This window comes from Tupaia chinensis, unplaced genomic scaffold (assembly GCF_000334495.1).
Source record: "Tupaia chinensis unplaced genomic scaffold, TupChi_1.0 Scaffold144346_1, whole genome shotgun sequence".
Lineage (NCBI taxonomy): Eukaryota > Metazoa > Chordata > Mammalia > Scandentia > Tupaiidae > Tupaia > Tupaia belangeri.
The window spans coordinates 4,340,373-4,362,358 of NW_006204205.1; the positions used below are offsets into that span (position 1 = coordinate 4,340,373).

At 49.6% G+C, this 21,986-nt stretch overlaps 1 protein-coding gene across 5 annotated transcripts in view; it reads left to right on the top strand.

Annotated features, from left to right (window-relative positions):
- The window catches only part of P4HA2 (prolyl 4-hydroxylase subunit alpha 2), a 43,127-nt gene that overhangs the window by 20,012 nt on the left and 1,129 nt on the right, over positions 1 to 21,986 (top strand). Inside the window, exons 6-15 of one of the 5 annotated variants that reach the window (XM_014583583.2) lie at positions 2,395 to 2,634; positions 4,400 to 4,593; positions 5,352 to 5,528; positions 9,798 to 9,868; positions 10,087 to 10,186; positions 15,065 to 15,118; positions 15,600 to 15,659; positions 16,605 to 16,670; positions 18,666 to 18,734; positions 19,114 to 19,210. In XM_014583583.2, coding sequence (XP_014439069.1) covers positions 2,395 to 2,634; positions 4,400 to 4,593; positions 5,352 to 5,528; positions 9,798 to 9,868; positions 10,087 to 10,186; positions 15,065 to 15,118; positions 15,600 to 15,659; positions 16,605 to 16,670; positions 18,666 to 18,734; positions 19,114 to 19,210 — 1,128 coding nt within the window. Of the gene's footprint in view, positions 1 to 2,394; positions 2,635 to 4,399; positions 4,594 to 5,351; positions 5,529 to 9,797; positions 9,869 to 10,086; positions 10,187 to 15,064; positions 15,119 to 15,599; positions 15,660 to 15,705; positions 15,772 to 16,604; positions 16,671 to 18,665; positions 18,735 to 19,113; positions 19,211 to 21,986 lie in introns of all 5 variants that reach the window. The other 4 variants (XM_006166883.3, XM_027767641.1, XM_027767642.1 and 1 more) reach the window with 4 other exon arrangements.

Here is a 21,986-nt window from a genome sequence, read left to right on the forward strand (position 1 = left end):
TTCTACCCACTGACTGCCCAAGCCAGAATCCAATGGCCACTGGAGTCTTCCTCCCTAATGGCATCTGTGCTTGTCTCCTGACTCCAGTTCTATGACCATGTTTTTCTCAACTGGATCAGTAAAATACTGTTCTGACTTCTGTCCAGCTTACTCCTTCAGCTTCAAACCACCCTCTGTGTGATCTTACGCACACATCTGTTCACACAAGTTCTTGATCACAATGCTTAAAACCACTTTTAAGGCTAAACCTACCCTCCTCCTATGTCTTTGAGGTCCTGCGTGATCCTGTGTTCCGGGCCTTCTCAGCCTTGCTCTCAGCTTCCCTATTGAACAGCTCCTTTGTTTATCCACTCCCTCTGCAGGAACCCCCAGCTGGGCTGTTCCGTGCCCGCTTGACCAACATAGCACTCAGGTCAGCTGTCTCTCTCCGGGGAATGCTCTGCATGGGCTAGACGTTTGATTTGGCTTCTGGAAAGGATAGTGAGTGCCTGGGAGCCATTCTTAACATTCTTTGCATCTCTGGGACATGTTGATAATAGCTACTGGTCATTAGCATCCTGGGATCACAGGAGACATCTTCCTACGTAATCTCATTGAGTTCTTCGCACAAGCCTCTTTTTTGTTTGTTTGTTTTGAAAAGGTTTTTGCTATAGGGCGCATGTGCTTGCCAGAAAGACAGAGACAGAGAGACAGAAAGTGAGAAATCACCCCCCGGTGGGGGGATGGCCATTCTGCAATCCCTTCTCCTCCATTCTCCTCTCAGGATCTTGGGCACAAATGCACACACGCCCAGTGTGAGTTTAAGCCACCAGGTCTGGGACTCGGACCATGGTCGACTGCTTGGGAGTCCAGCAATATAACCATTACACCATCTGCTGGTCCCCAAGCCTTTTTTTTTTTTTAATAATTATTTAAAGTTTATTTCTTTATTTTAATTTGATCAGAGAGGGACAGAGTAAGAAAGCAAGAGAGAGAGAGAGAGAAAGCAAGTCTCTAGGTCCGGCACTCAAACCGCAGTTGACCACATGGGCGTCCACCACCCTTAATCACCACACTACCTGCCAGCCCTAGGCACAAGCCTTTCAAAGTTGATGGTATTGTCTTCATTTACAGGTAAGGGGACTGAGGCTTAGGGAGGCTAGGCATCTTGTCCATGGTCACCCAGCTCAGGGATGCCTTAGTGAGGCCTGTGCAGACCCACCTTCCCCAGCTCCAGAGCCCCAGCTCTCTCCGCTGCCTCCATTAGGGCAGGTGCCTGGGTCTGCAGAGCCGGAGAGCTGTGGAGGCTCACAGAGAGGCCCCAGAACCCTCATAACTTCTGACCTGCCTTGTTTACTCTCCCAACTTCCTGTCCCACATTGCCAGATCCTGAGTCACCAGGAAGAGTGCACTCTGGTCTCTGAAGTAGCCCACTCACTGTAGTAGGGGGTTCATTCTAGGCAGAGGCCCATCTTGGATATCAGGCAGGAGTCCACTTTGAGGTACTTCTTTGTTGCCAACTGTGACCATATTGCTGTTAGCAGAGCTGTGGAAGACTCCCTGACTTTGCAGGGAGGCTCACAGCCCACCCTTGTTCTCCATGTGATCTGTTTTCTCTTGGTTTTCTAAAGGACACAACACAGTGCTTCCTGTAGTGAGCCCATAAATGTTGCATCTTCCTAGCTGCGGCTTATTGTCTCAAAACTGTCTTTATGGTCACCGTCGAGCATTCAGCCTGGGGCAGATGACCCACAGAGCTGCCTTAGTATCTGCTCATTCAAGCCCACATGGAAATAGTCTTTGTACAGAGGCGCTGAGGTCCCTGCTATCTCATGGTCAAAGCTGGTACCGCAGCTCTTGCTTGGCCTCCCTTGGCGTCTGTCCCCTTGCTCCTGCTCTTGCTCCCTTTGGTATTCACTCTGTGTTTTCTGGGCAGGTGACCCCTGGAATTCTGGACTCAGCCACCTTCTTCACTCTTCCCTCAGCCTCTTCCTGTAAGCAGTTATCCACATGCATTGTTTACTGCCACTAAATTCTGTTTCTTATGCCTCCTTAAGTTTTCTGTTTTCCAGACCCACATGGCCAGCTGCCCACTGCACACCTGTGTGGCACACAGGACCTTCATACTGTCCTCCACACTTCTTAGTGGGCTTCCTGGGCTCCCTCCTAGGGAGGCCCTTCCCACCTGGGAGAAGGGGAGTTGAGGCTAGGAGGTGGCCTGTGAAGCCCAGCCAGGGCGGGGTCAGCCTGTCAGTGCTCACTGTATCAATGGCACTTTATAGTGTGTGGTCTGAAGACCTGTGAGGTTCTGCTGGGACAGTGGCCACTGTGCAGTGGCCCAGGCTTTTCCTAAGTGGGAACCTTCCCTTCCTGACCCAGTGGCTCCTAGGAGCCTGACTGCTTCTCCTGCCACAGGAACTAAGTACCAGGCGGTGCTGAGTGTAGATGACTGCTTTGGGATGGGCCGTTCAGCCTACAATGAAGGGGACTATTATCACACGGTGCTGTGGATGGAGCAGGCACTGAAGCAGCTCGATGCTGGGGAGGAGGCCACCACAGCCAAGGCCCAGGTGCTGGACTACCTCAGCTACACCGTCTTCCAGCTGGGGGACCTGCATCGCGCCGTGGAACTCACCCGCCGCCTGCTCTCCCTTGGTAAGGAGCTTCTAGGGGAAGGTAGGATGAGGTGGGAGTGGAGAGGAGTTAGCAGAAGAACTAGATTCTCCTGGCCACTGCCTGACTGCTCCCCTTTCTGGGACTGAGTCAGTTTGACCTGTCACTTGGCCTGTGAATAATGATTTCAGTCCCTGTCCAGGTGTTGACTAGCTCCTTACCCACCCCAGTCCCAGGTCTTTGGCATCTGTGGCCCTGCATACTCCCTTTTGGTTTGTTTGTTTTTGCTGTAGGATGCGTGCACTCACCAGAGAGAAGGAAGTGAAAAATTATCCCGGGGGGTGGGGGTTGGTGGTGGTGGCCACACTGTAGTTCCTCCCCCTCCCTCTTGGGATTTTTGGGCATGCACACACATGGGCCTGGTGTGATTTCCAAGCTGCCAGGTCCAGGACTTAAACCACAGTCGGCCATGTGGGAATCCAGCACCTTAACCACCATGCGCCTTGTGGGCCCTCATACTCTCTTTTTAAATAAGGACCCAATGATGTGGTACTATGCAGGGTGAAGCCTTTACTGCATCTGGAGCAGCTCAAGAGGCAAACTGTCCTCTACAGTGACAGTGACCCGGCTCTTCGTGAGAGGCCTATGGCCTCACAGTAGCATGCGCCATGGCACTGGTGCTGTGTGTGTTGTGAGATGTTGACTAAGGAAGGCCAGAAACACGGCGGCTTTAAAACTCAGCTGTTCCTTGTCTTAGTGATATTTGGAAACACCGTTGTCTGGAATTTCACAGACCAGCAAAGACTTTCTTACACTGATGCTTTTTCATGGGTTCTTGAGTCTTATATCAGCTAGCATATGAGTGTCCTACAAAATTGAGGACCAGCAGATGGTGTAGTGGTTCAGGTGCTGGATTCCCACATAGCCAACCGTGGTTCAAAGCCAGGACCCAGCAGCTTTAAAATCACAATGGGCATGTGTGCGTACGTGCCCAAAATCCTGAGAGGGGAATGGAAGAGAAGGGATTGTGGTATGGCCATTTCCCCTGGGAGGTGATTTTTCACTTTCCTTCTCTCTCTCACTCTCTCTCTCTCTCTCTCTCTCTCTGGTGAGTGTAGGCACCCTATGACCAAAAAAAAAAAAAAATCTTAAAAAAAAAAAAAACCCGTAGGCACCCTAAGAACAAAAAAAAAAAAAAAATCTTAAAAAAAAAAAAGCCTTGTAGATTCTGTCAGATGAGTTAGTAAAAGGCTTGGAAAGGGAGTCAGGACACTTGGATCCTTGTTCCATTTAACCTAAGTTTCTTAACAGTTCACTCGAGAGTTTCGGATCTCAGTTTCCTTATCTGAGGAGTGGCACCAAAATCCTTCTGAGCCTCTTTTGGGTGGTGTGAGGCCCACAAGATGGAGCCCTGGGCATTGCCTTCCTGGCATTTTAGCTTGGCTTCTAGCTGTGGCTGGCATGTGACGTGGTCACCAGTAATGGGTGTGCTCTGAGGATTCAGCCATAAGGGCACACGGCCATGTCCCGAGGCGGAGGTAGGACCCCGGACTGGTTCTCTGGACCTGGGACCAGAGGACCTCCAGGGGGGCCTAGGAAGGAAGCCTCCTCGGTGGCTACGTGTCCCCATTTGAGGGTGCTGCTCGTCTCCCATCAGGGACCAGTGTGCCCTGGTTAGCTGCTGTGGGTAGCAGAAAGTGGCATGCGAGTGAGCTGCTTGAGCGAGACCGCTTACAAGATAATTTCTCTAAATGACCTAACAGATGTTTGTGGTTTCCTTTTCCTTCTTGTTCTTTACTTTTTCTAGACCCAAGCCATGAGCGAGCTGGAGGCAATCTGCGGTACTTCGAGCGGTTGCTGGAGGAAGAGAGAGAAAAAATGCCATCAAATCAGACAGAAGCTGAGCTAGCAACCCAGGAAGGCATCTACGAGAGGCCCGTGGACTACTTGCCCGAGAGGGATGTGTACGAGAGCCTCTGTCGTGGGGAGGGTGTCAAACTGGTGAGATGTGGGAGGGGCATCAGGGCACCCAGGCTGTGGGCCTGGACTGTGGCTCTGGGTGGGCAGGTCTGGGGGGCCTCTGTCAGTAGGTACTTTCTTCCGCATCCCCCTCTTCTAGCATCTGCTGCGGCTGGCATGTGCGTGCTCTCTCAGGTATAGGACAAGAGAGTCTTCTGCTGATGCCCCAGGCAGAGTTCAGTCCTCTAAGTTATTATTGAGGTCCCCTCCCCCTACGCCCAGCTTTTGCTTGACCCACTGTTTTGAAGGGAACAATGGGTGTGGGTGTGCCTCAGGCCCCAAGAGAATTCTGGTATGCCTGGAGATTAGGTCTTTGCAGTAAAGAAAATGGCTGATACTAGAGCTCCGTATTGGGTGTCACTGTCCTTTGAGTGCCTGAGGATCCTGTGTCCTCAACGAGGCCCCGGGTGAGGCAGGCAGTAAGCTTTTCCACACCCATCTCCTGGCTCCCACTGGCTCCTCTACACGTCCAGGCCCCAGCCCTGCAAACCTACTCAGATCTCTGGGAAAGGGGTCCAGGAGAGTGGACAAGAGGCGATCTTAGGAGAGGAGAAAAAGCCCATGATTTGTGTGAATCTGACCTCATGCAGTGAATGAAGCTGGGGGCCTTTTGTTTTCTTGGGGCAGGGTGGGAGGGAGCAGCTGTGGACCATGGGGTGAGGCTGGTGTCTGCAGACCGCCAGAGTGGGACCAAGGGTTAGGACCAGCTCCACTCAGGACCTGTTGCTCTGTATCCCCAGACACCCCGGAGGCAGAAGAGGCTTTTCTGTAGGTATCACCATGGCAACAGGGCGCCACAACTGCTCATCGCCCCCTTCAAGGAGGAGGACGAGTGGGACAGCCCGCACATCGTCAGGTACTATGACGTCATGTCTGACGAGGAAATCGAGAGGATCAAGGAGATCGCAAAACCCAAAGTACGTGTCTCTATAGGTCCTTCTCGTGGCCCCGAAGGGGGCAGGTCCTCTCTCTTATCCCTGGCACCATGGGGCCATCCGCTTGCTTACCCAGCCTGCCTTTAATTATCCCATGCAAGTCCACTATGGGGTACGGAGGTGCTTGACCTTGTGGGTTCATGTCCAGTGGGGAAGGAGAGTGAGGACAGCATGTGGTCAGCCAAGTACTGTGCCGGAAGGTCACCCTGAGAGGGCAGCTCACCTGGTTGGGGCCTGGGAGGGGACGAAGCCATGGCATGCTGCCGAGCTAGGCGCTGTGAGCTTGTGACTGGGGCTGCCAGTGAAGGGGCTGACTTGGAGGACAGTGTGCAGTGTGCATCTTTACTGTATCATGTCTTCTCATTCATTTTTTGCACTTTTTTTTCTTAAGTTTTTGCTGTAGGATGTGTGCACCCACCAGAGAGGTACAACGGGAGAGAAAGAGAGAGAGAGAAAATGAGAAAAAACCCCTGCCGGGGGGGATGGCCATGCCACAATTTCTTCTCCATGCTCCTCTTGGGATTTCAGGTACACATGCACACATGCCTGTTATATCTTTCAAGCTTCTGGGTCCAGGACTTGAACCGTGCACTTGGCCACATGGGATCCAGTGGCCTTAACTACCACGCAACCTGGTTGGCCCTGACCTTGTACATTTCTTAAGTTTATTCTTAGGTAGTTTTTTTGGTTATTGTAACTTATACTGTTTCTTCATTAATTTTATTTTTGGTTTAATAAAGTTTTATTTTTTCAACTGTACAGTTGGTGTGCCTGTTCATGCATCAGCACCAGCTGCCAGGGCATCCCACCCTTGGTATTTCTGGTGTAAATTACTTGTGCTCTGTACTTCGGAACTAGTTTGATAAGTCTTTTATTAAAAAGCTCCTGAAGTGCCGCCCTGACCAGGGAACCCCGAATCTTCAGCCTCTCGGAGAGCACAGCGGGGTTATGCGCTTATAGTTGGGCACTTCCTTACGGTGCTTGCAGTATGGAGCTCTGTCCAACAAGACCAGGTTGTTGAGCTCATCCGAACTTTGCCTTTAGACCACCTCTTCTTTTAGGCCTTGACCCCAGATTTGTTCACTGGATCTTTGTCCTCTTCGGCTGACTTCCCAACGTCTTTCTTCTTCTTGTCGTTCTTGGGTAGCATTGCGCAGCCGGGAGAGCAGCAGCAGCCACCACAGCCTCGCTAAGATGTCGGGCAGAAAGTTCTTAATTAATTAACTGGTTACACCTTACATTAGTTTACTATTAAGTACTAAATGATTGACTTAAAAATGTATCTCATGTGGCCAGCAGGTGGTATGGTGGTTAAGGTGCTGGACTCCCACATGGCCGACTGTGGTTCAAGTCCTGGACCTGGTGACTTGCTTTCTCACTTTCTTTCGTTCTCTAGTCAAAGTGAAAAATAAGTAATAATAACAAAATAAATAAGTCTTTAAAAAAGAAAAAGAATGTATTTCATAGTAATAGTGTTTACTGAGTTTTTAAGTATAACACGACCTGTTTTAAGTGCTTATCATATATTAACTACCGTGTTTCTGAAGTAAGCTATGCAACTACCTTCATTTCACTCATGAGGAACCTGGGACTTGTGCAGATCATGGCTAGTGGTCAAACTCATTTTTTGTTTATTTATTTTTTTATCAGAGTCACTTAGGTTGTCTGGATAATATGATAATCGCCCAGAACTTCTAGAGTATTGTTACAGTAGACATCTTTATCATGTTCCTGAATGTCTTGGAAATTTCTCCAGTATTTCACTGCTAAATATGCAGTTGGCTGTTGGTTTTGTATGTGTGTCATGTCATAAAATTATTATTCTATTTCTAGTTCATAAAATATCTGTTCCCATTTGACATATTTCTAAGCGCTCCTTGCTGCCATATTCCTATCCTTCTCCCATGATGATGGTTGGGAGGGATGATTTCGCTGGATTCTCTGTTGCTCTGCTCCTAATAGAATTATAGTGGCTGAGGTGGCCAGGAGGCCTAGTATTCATGGAGAGTCCTGAAAAAGGTTCCCATCCTGGCCCCTGGACCTCATCTGGGAACAACCTTGGCCTGAGGTAGTAGGACATCTAGGGCTAGAGTCCATTGTTGGTATCGTTGATGTGGCTGAGGGAGGGTCAAGCCAGTGTGTGTGAAGAATGGGGACCTGGCCTCCCTTTCCTGTCCTTGAATCTTCCTTCCCCACCAGGGAAGGAAACCACTTTCCTGGTTTCCAGGTGAGAGAGGCGCTGTTGGGCCACAGTCTCCTGAGAGATTTCTCACCCATCCCTCAGTTCCAGACACTGAGGACATCTCTCTGTGTGTGTGCACATGCACATGTGTGGCAGGGGTGGGAGAGAGTGCCAGGAAACTTGTCTTTGAATAGAAGCCATAGGAAGAGCCAGACGTGTTGGCCATCATAAGCTGACCTTTCCTTTCCGGAAGCTGGGAGGGACAGATGCTATTCTGGCTTTGAAGTAGGTCCAATGAGCTTAACAAGGCCTGCAGGGAATGCCTGGCAGCTGTCTGTGGGTCTCCAGCCTGCTTTCAAAATAGCCATGTCTGCCCTCAGGGGCAGAGAACAGCTGCCCAGAGCCTTTTTGAGGTGTCGGGCCAACACAGAGGCTAAGATGTTTAGATGAGGTCTAGCTCTGGCTGCATTTGTCATAGGGGAGGGTCTAGCATAAAAAGCTGGAGCTCAGGATGGTCCACAGGTAGGAGCTCGAGGAAGCCGTCTGTCCTGGGTGTGCTGGCCATCCTGTCAAAACATGCTGCAGTAGCACAGCGTCCAGGTCAGTCGATTTGACCCCCGACCAGCATTCTGCACTCTCCACTCCTCTCCATCTGCCAGGCCACTGCCATCTCTTCCCTCACCCTGACCTCTAACATGGCTCCCTCACTGGCCTCCTCCTTCCCACTGTGACCCTGCCCTAGTCAATGTTCCATGAGGTTTTCACAGTGATCCTCCTCCAGTTCAGATTGTGAGTGTCCCTCACCCACATAAAGCTGTCCTTGCTTCTCCGGAACCACAGTGTGCATCAAGACCTGACCCTTTGCTTGCCTCTTCAGCTGCTCATTTCTCACTAGTTCCTGCAACCTCAAATCAACAGTCATTTCCACACCCATTTTTATCCCCTGGCCTCTGCACTGCTGCGTCCTCCATGTTCCTGTGATCCCCCACTGGACCAGCTCCTGTTTCCCTGTCAGAGCTCAGCCGGGTGGTCTTTTCCTCTAGGAAGCCTTCTTGACCCTATAGGCTGAGATCCTGAGGGCACTAAGCTCACTTGTTCATACTGGCTGCGTTTCTGCCTTCCTCACTGGTTGTGTTATGTGAGTCAGGGTCCACGTCTCAGTCACCCAGCATGGTTCCAGGCACTTAGTAGGCACTGACAAAATAGCTATTGAAATTAAGAAGTGCCATTGGGTAGTTACCTGGGCCTGTGGCCCCACCCACGTGAAGTCATTGGGACAGTCCCCAGCTGAAGCACATGGGCCCTTCCCTTGGAGGCTCACCTGGGCAGCAGGTCCCACCTGGGAGGATCCCTGAGCCTGCCTTTGGAAACTGGGAGTAGGTGGGGTAAGTGAGGGGCATGTGTGTGCGTGAGTGTAGACATGGGGACGGGTGACTTCCAAGCAGCCATTTACTTATTTCAACTTGTAGAATCCTCTCCTGGTTTTACCATCACACTTGGTGAGGCTGATGTGAGGGAGTGAGAACTAGCCGCCTCTCTTCCTCGCAGCAGTGGGAGCCCAGTGTGAGGTGGTGTGGCGGGAGAGCGTCAGAGTGGGCTTGTTGGCACAAGATGCCTTGAGGTTCATGATGATTGCGGGACTTGACCAAGTCAAGAGAAGCATGCAAGGTTGAGGCTCGGGGTGTCAGCACAGTCTGAACATGGAGGGAGCAGCCAAGTGCAGGCTGTGCTCAGGCAGGGGTGGTGTGTGGGCCCGGCCAGGAAGGGGGCTGTCCAGGCTGATGTGTGGGGGGACACAGCAGACCCTACAGCCATGATTCTGCAGGCAGCACAAACCTAGGTCAGAGGAGGAGGTGGGGAGTGACCGAGCAGGGCAACAGCCTGGGTCTTTCAGCCCAGTGTGGTGACCTCAGACTCCTGCCTGGACCTGAGGGTCATGGGTCCTTGGCTAGAGCCACTGCCTAGAAAGCATCCTCCCCCAGTAGCATAGCTGGCAGATCTGGCCCCTGTGTGCACCCAGAAACACTCAAGGCTAATGAAGGTAAGCCTTCTCTCTTCCTGCCTTCCAGCTTGCACGAGCCACTGTTCGTGATCCCAAGACTGGTGTCCTCACTGTTGCCAGCTACAGGGTTTCCAAAAGGTAAGCAGATAGGTGATAGTGGGGGTTGGGGGCTGCTCACATCCCACCTCCAGGGCCTCCCAGTGCCTACCCAAGGGAGGGTGGCTTGTCTTGTCTTACCTCTTCACCCTCTGAGCATTCACTTTTGCCTGGTAATGCTGGTCCTGGCTGGGAGGGGGTGCCAGACCTCATCTAAACCTATCCTCCCCATCTTCATTTCTCTGCCCCTTTTGGCCTAGCTCCTGGCTGGAGGAGGACGATGACCCTGTAGTGGCCCGAGTAAATCGCCGGATGCAGCACATCACAGGGTTAACAGTAAAGACAGCAGAATTGTTGCAGGTATAGCTGATCCTTGGGACCATGGGAGTTGGGAAGAGGGTATTTCTGGTTAGATGGTCTCACAGGGTTCCCAGGACCAAGCCTGGAAAAGCCCGCCTAATAAATTAATGACTGCATGGTGATATGAGTTCGGAGTGGTCTCACTCTGGGAAACCACAGTTAATCTTGCATTTAACAGTAGGCATTCCACAAATACCAATCGAGCATCTATTGGGTTGTTAGAAAAGTCATGATGCATTTTTCATAGAAAAGCACAGGAAAATATGAATGGCTTTTCCAGTGACCCAATACTTTGTGCCCTGTATTATATTAGGAGCTAGAGATCAGTGGTGGACAGGGCAGGCTCATTCATATCTTCTTGACCACAAAGCTCAAATTCTGAATTGTTCCAGGGACACCTCTAAGAGCTAGAAACTTCAGAAGCTGTGGCTCTATGTCATAGCCACACATATGAGATAGTGGAGTTAAAGTGTGCTCTAATACGTTTGTCCTGGAAGTGAGAGGCCTGGGCAGGATGGGGGGTAGAGGCGAGGTGCCCTTGTCCAGGTATTCTCATTGGGAACCTGGCTTCCTGCCTTTATTTGAGAAATCAGAGTGAAGGGACAAAGCTCCTTAATGATACCTCTTGGGTCTGGAACTCCAATCAGCACTGGCTATTCTCCCATCTGAACATCGGAACTTCTGGGTTTTGTTATAAAATTGATGACCCGAAACACTGCAAGAGAAGATTCACTGGATCTTTCTAGAGTCCCCTGTTTCTAGCCAGTTTCTGTGTATTGAAAGGTATCAGCCCTCACCTTTAGGCTTAACATTTGGGTCTAAGCATCTGTAGATCTCATGAGAGTATTGACTGAAGACCTTTTAGAAAAGATACTCTGAACTTCCTTCTAGACATACCTTGGCAAATCTGCGTGTATGTGTATTTTATTATTTTTTTTCCCTGCAGTGGCCTTAGCAATTTTTTTTTAAAAAAAGAATTATTTAATTTAATTTTATTCATTGTCATTATTACTATTTTTTAAAAATTTTATTTAAGTTGACCAGAGAGAGACAGAGAGAAGGAAAGTGAGAAAACAAGCTGCCAGGTCTGGGACTCAAACCTTGATCAGGCATGTGAGAGTCCAGCCACCTTAACCACCACACCACCTGCTAGCCCGGCCTCAGAAATTGTAAAACCAATTTTGTAGGTCATATTTGTGGTTTTGAAGTCCTGCAGCATTTTCAAAAACATATAGACAGTCTTGTGAAAATTTTATGTAATTTTTCAGTTCAGCTCACCTTAGCATTCTCTAACTTTCAAATAAGTTCTGCAGACAGGTACATCAGTAGAGGGCGTCTGCCACATCTACTTCTGCGGGCTTCTCTGTAGGCAAGCACCACCATTTCAAGGCCAGTGGGAATTCGGATACCTTCCTGTTGGCATTCTCTTGTTGCATATATTCTTGGAGTGGGGTTTTGTTTTGTTTTAGTTTTTGCTATAGGGTGCATGCACTTGCCAGAAGGAGACAGAGAGGGAAAGCGAGAAATCACCCCCCAGGGAGGGGGGGAATGGCCATGCCATAATCCCTTCTCTATTCTCAGGATTTGGGGCATGTGTGCACATGCACTTGGCATGATTTTCAAGCCACTGGGTTCAGGATTTGAACCACAGAGTGGGCCATGTGTGGTCCAGTGCCTTAACTTTTGTGCCACCTGCTGGTCCATCGTTTTGTTTTTAAAACGTTTTGTTTTTTAAAACGTCTGTCACGGTTTCCTCCATGTCAGAGCCAGTTTGTGTTCAGGATTCTCATGGCCTTGACCAAGACGGCAGTCTGCTGATGACTGATTTCATACCCAGGATCAAAGTACCGACTAGGCAGGACCTGTGTTTCTGTTGCTGTCCTGGCTTGTTTCCCAGCTGCACTCTTTACCCTTTCTCACACTCAGCCACTCAGGCAGCAGCCCCTTGCTATAAAAAGCCTTCTGTGCTCCAACTCTGGCTTCATCTCATCTGGCTTCTCATCGTATAGTAGCTCAATTGACTGGGGTCTGAATGCCACAACTCTCAGTGGAAGGGATCTTATAGTCAGGAGTCTTCCAGAAGGTCTAGACTATAGCTGCCAAGTGGTAGTGACACCATTTTTGTTTGAATCCTTCCTCTAAGAACTGTCTTGGCATTTCTTCACTGCACTAGAGTGGTGGAAGCTTTGGTCTTGCATGATCTAGGGGATAGGAACCTGGATTTCAGCACCCGTCCTTCTGTGCTTATTCGACTTGAATGTCTTATGGTATGGCACCAAAAACTTTGAGAACACAACAAACTTCTGGCAAGAAGCTGGTTCTTTTGCTACCTGTCAACACTTTCACCTGTAGCTGATGTGTTTGCTTTGCACGTCAGAAAAAGAGCAATTGAGGCTTTTTGGTGAATAGGATGAGGGCCTCTGATAGAGAAGACATCCTATAACTCCAGGATTCTCTAAGATTGAAGACTTCTGTCCTGAGATGTCGTAGCCTTATCAGGAAAGCTTATTTCTTATTTCTTTTATTTTTAAAAATATTTATTGAATTCAATTTGTTATGTATTATTATTATTATTTAATTTGGCCAGGCATAAACAGAGAGAGAAAGGGAAAGTGAGAAAGCCAGCCTCCAGGTTCGGGACTTGAACCATAGTCAACCACTTGGGAACCCAGCACCTTTAACCACCACACCACTTGGCGACCCCAAGGAAAGTTATTTTGAACCTTTCTCCCCACTTACTCTGGCTCAGCATCATAAAAACCTATGGTCTTTCAAATGACTGACTCGACTCATCTAGCCAGTGACAAGCCTAAAGATGCAAATGAACACCTGCTTACAGGAATCAGTTTTGATGTATGGTTGCCTGTCATTAAAGGTGCGAATCTGGGAACTCGAGTAGGTCTGAACTGTGACTTCTGCGAATCCATAGTTCCCACAGCTTTCGCACTTATCTCGGGGCAGTAATAAAGAGTGTAAGTACAGAGGCTTCAGCCCTGTGAACAGGTAGAATTCTCTAAGTGGTCGAAAGATGAGCCAGCGATAGCAATGCGACTTCTTTCACTGCCTGGGATCTGCAAGTTTGATTACTCCACTCACCAAGCCGAAATGCTGGAGCTACTCCGCAGCTCAGCGACAGGTGTGGATCTAATTTTCCTGAGGGCCTTGACATGGCAGTCAGAGGCACGTTTAAAATTTTCTTCACAACTAGAGTGGATACAAAGACAAGGTATATTTGTAAATGTATTTGCAATATCACTTCATCACCTGCCCTCACACTTTCCTCCTGAGATGCACCCCAGCCTCAGGTCACCAGCTGAACTAGGCCACCTTGTGCTCTTGACAGGATTTCTGGGGATTTTGGTACTGAAGTCTTGAAGACAGAAGCCATGGATGACAGCACATCTTTTCTTTTTTAAAAGTTTATTCCTTTACTTCATGAGCAAGAGAGACAGAGAAACAACGTCCCCAGTAAAGTCTTGATAACCCCGGCCCTAGCCAGGCCTGGATCACAGGCACACGTCTGCCCTTGGGGAGGTTTCCAGACATGAATGCAACATCTTCCCACAAGGGCCAGCCTCCCACAGCGGGTTTCCTTTCCCCCTTTGTTTTTGCTATAAGGCGCATACATTCACCAGAGGGAGACAGAGAGCAAGAGAGAGGGGAGGGAAAAGTAAAAAATCACACCCCTCCAGGCCGGGGGTGGGGGTATCACCGTGCTGCAATCCTGTCTCCTCCATCCTCCTCTTGGAATTTTGGGCATGCATCCACATGCATGGCCCCCAACCGATTATTTTCATCTAATGATTCTTCATATCAAAATTTTAATCTTTGTAGACACTGAAATCGTACTGCCTGAATTTTGCATTCCATCGTATTGGGCAAATATCGCTTGTGCTCCAAGAGAATTTCCTCTGTAGTCAAGCCCACCCTCCCTTTGTCTCCCACACAGCTATTGGTCTCCATTACTGCCAGTTTTGCAGCATACCAAACCTGTAAGAACGGCAAAAGGGGCATATGAAAAACACCAACTTCCTGAGAACTCGTGGCCGAGCCCCAAAGGTTGTTAGGGTTTCAGTAATACACGGTACCAAACTATTCCCAGGTGAACATTGGTGATGCCACTTAATCCATCAGCTTCCATCTCAAACCTTGTTTCTCATGCTGTGTACTGAGGCTCAAATAACCACTATGAGTTAGGACTTTACCTAGTGCCGACAAGCTGTCTACAAAGGCATTTACAAGTTGAATGCTATTACCGACTCCTGGTAGTTGCTGAAGCGGTGGTGGCCCAGGCCTCGCTGCAGGTCCAGTCACACCGGGGCCGTGGAGGCAGTGCACAGGTCTTGGCCACCTGCAGCCGCCGTGCATGTCCTGCAGCTTCTCTTGGTTGCAGAAGAGCTCCATGCAGTGACCCTGCGGGAGGAGTGGGATGTGTACGCCCTACTCAGTCTGACCAGAATGGGTGCTGGGGCATGGCGGCAGGCATGGCAGGAGCAGTGCCAGGCACTGAGTAGCTTCAAAACCAGTGTTTTTTTTTTTTTTTTTTTTTTAAATCCCAGTCTTGAGTTTGTTGTTAGCTTACAAACAGGGCCCTGGCCAGGGTCTGCCTCAGGAGGGGTTCCCTCTGAGTATCCCTGCAGGGCTGGAGCTTCTCCACAGTGGCCACCTATGGTGTGCCCATCTTGTTCTCTTTGGGAAACCACATTTGTGCTTCAGCCTTACTCTGGGACATATTTGAGGGTTGTTTGTTCTGCCTGTGCTGGTAGGGCGTGGCTGTCTTCCACCTTAGAGAGGCTGCTCTGCAGAAATACCATCTCTGAGATGGGGTGCTACAGGGCTGTTCACACTGCTGGGTCCAACGTTCTCATTTTCCACCAGGTGGCTAATTATGGAATGGGAGGACAGTATGAACCGCACTTTGACTTCTCCCGGGTAAGGCCCCAATCACCTTTCAGAGGGCCCCGTCTCAGCTGCTTGAGAGGGCTGAGGCTTCTAGGAGCACTTTGGCCTCCATGTCAGCCCCTCCATCCCCTACCCTCACTCCTGCCTCACCAGGGTTGATCATTACTGGTGAAGCCCAAGTCTGGAACCATGGAGTCTCCAGGGCCCAGAGATGCCTGGCTGTTCCCTCCCTCATATGGGCCTTGCCCTGCCACTGTTTGCTCTGATCCTAAAGCAAAGGGTCTCACTTGGTCTTTGTGAAAGTTGTTCCTACTCCTCTTTCTCCCCTACCCCTGCTCCCATGTTCTGGCTAGTTTCCTTTGAGCCTTGGCCCCATGTTTCAGGTTGATTTATGGGAGGCTTGTTTTTTTTTATTATTTTTTTCCTACTATCCCTGACCCTTGGGCCCCAGTTTTGTGGGTGGTGGGTGAAGTTGGTTGCAAACTTGGGTGAAAGTTGTTGTCTGTTGCAGCGACCTTTTGACAGCGGCCTCAAAACGGAGGGGAATAGGTTAGCGACGTTTCTTAACTATGTAAGTATTGGATCCAGGTCCACCTCACTCTCACTTAATTTTATAGAACCATGGGCAAGATGCTTTCAAGCGTTTAGGGACTGGGAATCGTGTGGCCACATTCTTAAACTACGTGAGTATGACGTGTGCAGCTTTCGGGCCCTATGGGGACCCTGGGTCCAGAGGGCTCTCTCATATCCCACCTCCGTCAGGGCAGACACCACCAGCAGTTGCATGATGGCCAGGTCCTTTGGGCCCTCAGCACTCTCCGTAGCTGGAGCAGAGAGCTGGCCTTTGTTGCTGTCCGTGTGGCCTTCGCTGTTGCCCCTGCTGGGACTTTCATGTTCCTGGCATTTTTCTCCCCCTATCTTTTTATTGTAGTAGGTAAAATACACACAGCATAAAATTTACCATGAAATTCTCAGTGGTGCTAAACACTTGCATGATGTCGTGCAAGCATCGCCTCTGTCCGTGTCCATCACTCTTTTTGTCTTCTCACCAGGGTTGATCATTACTGGTGAAGCCCAAGTCTGGAACCATGGAGTCTCCAGGGCCCAGAGATGCCTGGCTGTTCCCTCCCTCATGTGGGCCTTGCCCTGCCACTGTTTGCTCTGATCCTAAAGCAAAGGGTCTCACTTGGTCTTTGTGAAAGTTGTTCCTACTCCTCTTTCTCCCCTACCCCTGCTCCCATGTTCTGGCTAGTTTCCTTTGAGCCTTGGCCCCATGTTTCAGGTTGATTTATGGGAGGCTTGTTTTTTTTTATTATTTTTTTCCTACTATCCCTGACCCTTGGGCCCCAGTTTTGTGGGTGGTGGGTGAAGTTGGTTGCAAACTTGGGTGAAAGTTGTTGTCTGTTGCAGCGACCTTTTGACAGCGGCCTCAAAACGGAGGGGAATAGGTTAGCGACGTTTCTTAACTATGTAAGTATTGGATCCAGGTCCACCTCACTCTCACTTAATTTTATAGAACCATGAGCAAGATGCTTTCAAGCGTTTAGGGACTGGGAATCGTGTGGCCACATTCTTAAACTACGTGAGTATGACGTGTGCAGCTTTCGGGCCCTATGGGGACCCTGGGTCCAGAGGGCTCTCTCATATCCCACCTCCGTCAGGGCAGACACCACCAGCAGTTGCATGATGGCCAGGTCCTTTGGGCCCTCAGCACTCTCCGTAGCTGGAGCAGAGAGCTGGCCTTTGTTGCTGTCCGTGTGGCCTTCGCTGTTGCCCCTGCTGGGACTTTCATGTTCCTGGCATTTTTCTCCCCCTATCTTTTTATTGTAGTAGGTAAAATACACACAGCATAAAATTTACCATGAAATTCTCAGTGGTGCTAAACACTTGCATGATGTCGTGCAAGCATCGCCTCTGTCCGTGTCCATCACTCTTTTTGTCTTCTAAGACGGAGTCTCTGAACCCATTCAACACAGTTCCAGATTCCCCTCCCGCAGGCCCTGGAAAATGCAGTTCTACTTTCTGTGTCTGTGATTTTGATTTCTCGAATCACCCTCTGTAAATGGAATCAGGGGATTTGTCTTTGTGTGGCTGTCCTGTTCCACGTAGTATAATGTCCTTGAGATTCATCCCTGTTGGGCTGTGTTCTGGGCCGTGTTCCTTTTCATGGGCCGGGTGCTAGTCTACACTTTGGGGGTGGTGTCCTGGAGGGTTCCCTCCTTGGCAGTAGAAGGAGGGGTCGTTATGGAGTGCTCTAGATGAAAGTTCATTTCCCCAGAGGCTCAGTGGCCTGCTTCCCACCTGCTGCCTTTCTTCACCATTGGCCATTGGGTTTGCCTTTTCCATAAGGAGCAAGTTCATCTCCCTCAGCTGAGAAAGCCAGTTCTAAAAAGGCATAGAGGCTATCAAAGCAAGAGACAGAAGTCTGTGTTCACTTTTTCCTTTATAAGCTTTTATTATGTGGTTATTGCATATTAGGAACTGGCCCGTGGGTATGCTGGGAGCAGGGCATCTGTGGTCTTTCTCATGGTGCTGGAGGTCTGATAGGAGAGACTGACTTTTAAACACAGGAGAGCCCTTTAGTTACCATGGAGACAAGTGTTATAAAGAGGCAGCCCAGGCTCAGGGTCCAGAGAAGCCTCTCTCGGAAAGTAACACATCCACTGAAACTTAAAGGTTGAGGGGAAATTAGCTGGTGGAACATGGTTTCTGGCAGAGGAGAGAGTGTCTGTGGGCCTGGAAGAGAAAAGGAGCTTGAGATGCTGGAAAGACAGAAAAATGGCTGGTATGACTAGAGGGACTAGTGAGACCAGCAGGGCCTCAGGGTTCTAGGACAGCTGTGGGGCTCCATCAGGAGTTTTCATCGTATTCATTTACCCTCTGCTTTGAGTGTCCTTCAGTCAGCCTGATGTGTGTCCTGTGGAAATATATTTCAGTTCCATTTTTTGTTACGTATAGGCAGAACACTTGAAGTAAGAGGCCCGATGAGGAAGGAATGCTGCTCTGGGCATGCGTTGAGGCACACTCTGTGGGCAGGAGTGCAGCCTCACTGCTTGGAACTTGTGTTCAGTTTAGTTGAGGCCTCACCATGGACAAAGCAGGGCCTCCAGAGACCGCGCCCTTCCTTCCAGCCCAGCTGGCCCTAGGAAGGATGGCTTTTCTTGGGAGGTGAGGTTCTGACTAGAGCACAGGGCCCTGGAGTCAGAGAAGCAGCCCTCAACAGGGGCTGTCGCTGATGTGAAGGAGCAGGTGCAGCTGGTTGGGCCCCCATGGCTTAGACAAGGCCCAGGCTGGATAGAAATGCAGGGGTCGGGGGTAAGATGGGCATTTTCTGAGTGCAGACTGAGATCATGCCCATCTAAGGATGGCCCGGAGGTGGGTCTCCTACATCACGGACATGGTCCTGATGGACCATAGAGAAGTGGGCGTGGGAAGAGCTTTTCTCAGCTGAAGGACTGGCCTTACATATGAGCTTTCAGACAGTGCCGCTCAATCTCAGGAGAGTGATCTGCACCCCCTGTCATGTCCTCTGGGCTCAGTTGCTCTGAGGGCCAAGCTCTGTGCCTTCTATTCCCAGATGAGTGATGTAGAAGCTGGTGGTGCCACTGTCTTTCCTGATCTGGGGGCTGCCATCTGGCCTAAGAAGGTATGTTCTGATTCTTGTGGGTCAAAGGTTGAAGCAGGGTACAGATGTTGTCCTCAGTGCTGTTCCTTGGCCTGCTTGTCTGTCACCATGATGTGTGTTAGCCCCTTCCCACTGTGACCTTGTAGACCCAGCTTCTACCTGGAAGGAGGGAAGGACAGGGAAGCCCTGTAGGGGCAGGTGGGTTTCCAAACTTCTACTCACCGTGAAGGTTATATGCTTTTTGGGAAACTTCTCTATCGCTGGAGTCCCAAAGCTCTGTCTTCCTGTACACAGGAAAGTGGGGGTGTTTCTGCTCGGGCTGGAGTTCCTGTGGTGCTCCCGGTCAGGTCCCTGAACCCTGTCTCCAAGGATAGATTGTGACAGGCCTTCTCCTTCCTAGGGCACAGCGGTATTCTGGTACAATCTCTTACGGAGTGGGGAAGGTGACTACCGAACAAGACATGCTGCCTGCCCTGTGCTTGTGGGTTGCAAGTGGGGTAAGTGGCTCAGAGGTGGTATTGCTCTGGCGGCCTCAGCCTGGCTTTGACAGTTGATTTTATACTCTGAGCTGAGATGTGGTTGCTGCCAAATCTGTATAAAACTAAGGCTGTCTTCCTTCTGAGGTTTTGTCCTGCTAATTGAGGGTACCATCCAGCCATGTAGCGGCCAGTTGTGTGCCAAGACAACTGAGGGGAGCACTCTCCTGGTGATGCCTGGGGAGCTGAGGAAGCCCTGAGGAAGAGCAGCTACATAAGCACCATAGATGCAAGATGGCTCTCCAGAGGAGCGGGCCCTGGAGAGGGCCCTGAGGGAGTGGGGAGAGAGTTGGAAGCAGAGGGGAGAGAAAGCATGTCCTAGGCAAGCAAGGCCCACATGGAAAGAGGCACGAGATAAAAGGGAGCCCATGGCATGGGAGCCAACAGATGAGGCTGGAGCTGGGACCAAGCCACAGAGGTTGAGGTTCGAGCCTTGTCCTGGGAGCAGCTGTGGTGAGTTGGGCAGAGACTTGAACCAGAATGTGACAGGAACTGCCTGAAAAAAGATTAATTTGTAGCCCTCTTAGAAAGTTTTAGAGATAAATGGTGATAGGTTCACAGAACATTAAGCAAATGAAAAAGAAAATTAGGCAATTGAAAAAGTTATATGAGAGGAAACAGGGCCGGCCCCATGGCCTGGTGATTAGGGGAACTAGATTCCACATGGCTGTTTGTTGTTCAAGTCCTGGCCCTAGTGGCTAAAAGAGCACGCCGGGTACCTATGTGTGTGTGCATGTGCCCCAAATCCCAACAAGATGGAGGAGTAGAGGGGAAAGTATTGTGACATAACCATGTCTCATTTGGGGGTGTGTTATTTCTTTCCTTCTCTCCCTCCCTCTATCTGTCTCTGTGGCAAGTACACTTACTTCTGGCAATAAAAAAATAAATAAATAAAAGAAAATGTAATTATAATGAATATACATGGCTCAGGTGTGAGTAATGTTTATGTAGCATAATGTGTAGACATGAAGGTTATATGCTTTTTGGGAAACTTCTCTATCGCTGGAGTCCCAAAGCTCTGTCTTCCTGTACACAGGAAAGTGGGGGTGTTTCTGCTCGGGCTGGAGTTCCTGTGGTGCTCCCGGTCAGGTCCCTGAACCCTGTCTCCAAGGATAGATTGTGACAGGCCTTCTCCTTCCTAGGGCACAGCGGTATTCTGGTACAATCTCTTACGGAGTGGGGAAGGTGACTACCGAACAAGACATGCTGCCTGCCCTGTGCTTGTGGGTTGCAAGTGGGGTAAGTGGCTCAGAGGTGGTATTGCTCTGGCGGCCTCAGCCTGGCTTTGACAGTTGATTTTATACTCTGAGCTGAGATGTGGTTGCTGCCAAATCTGTATAAAACTAAGGCTGTCTTCCTTCTGAGGTTTTGTCCTGCTAATTGAGGGTACCATCCAGCCATGTAGCGGCCAGTTGTGTGCCAAGACAACTGAGGGGAGCACTCTCCTGGTGATGCCTGGGGAGCTGAGGAAGCTCTGAGGAAGAGCAGCTACATAAGCACCATAGATGCAAGATGGCTCTCCAGAGGAGCGGGCCCTGGAGAGGGCCCTGAGGGAGTAGGGAGAGAGTTGGAAGCAGAGGGGAGAGAAAGCATGTCCTAGGCAAGCAAGGCCCACATGGAAAGAGGCACGAGATAAAAGGGAGCCCATGGCATGGGAGCCAACAGATGAGGCTGGAGCTGGGACCAAGCCACAGAGGTTGAGGTTCGAGCCTTGTCCTGGGAGCAGCTGTGGTGAGTTGGGCAGAGACTTGAACCAGAATGTGACAGGAACTGCCTGAAAAAAGATTAATTTGTAGCCCTCTTAGAAAGTTTTAGAGATAAATGGTGATAGGTTCACAGAACATTAAGCAAATGAAAAAGAAAATTAGGCAATTGAAAAAGTTATATGAGAGGAAACAGGGCCGGCCCCATGGCCTGGTGATTAGGGGAACTAGATTCCACATGGCTGTTTGTTGTTCAAGTCCTGGCCCTAGTGGCTAAAAGAGCACGCCGGGTACCTATGTGTGTGTGCATGTGCCCCAAATCCCAACAAGATGGAGGAGTAGAGGGGAAAGTATTGTGACATAACCATGTCTCATTTGGGGGTGTGTTATTTCTTTCCTTCTCTCCCTCCCTCTATCTGTCTCTGTGGCAAGTACACTTACTTCTGGCAATAAAAAAATAAATAAATAAAATAAAATGTAATTATAATGAATATACATGGCTCAGGTGTGAGTAATGTTTATGTAGCATAATGTGTAGACATGCTGAGGTGTGAGTAATGTTTACATAGCATAATGTGTAGACACTGAACATTAACTAAAACTTGTAATTTAACTGTATTGGGAACATGGAAGGAGATAAGTTTGTGTTTTAGAGGTAGATTAAATGAATTACAATCTTGAAAGTCAAGAAAAGGGGCCGGCCCTATGGCCTGGACAGGAGCTAGATTACACATGGCTGTTTGCGGTTCGAGTCCTAGCCCTGGAGGCTTGAAGAGCACACCGAGAGCATTTGTGTGTGTGCATGTGCCCAGATCCCTACAGGATGGAGAAATGGGGGAGAAAGGATGTGGCATAATCATGTCCCATTGGAGGGATTCCTTCTCCTTCTCTCCCTCCCCCTCCCTTTCTGGTGAGCACATAACCTCACCAGAGGTGAGGCAGATAAAAAAGAAAGAAAGTTAAGAGGACCTTAAGAATGTTATTTAGAAAAAGGAGGACGAACATCAGAAGAAACAAAAAGGGTCAAACATCCT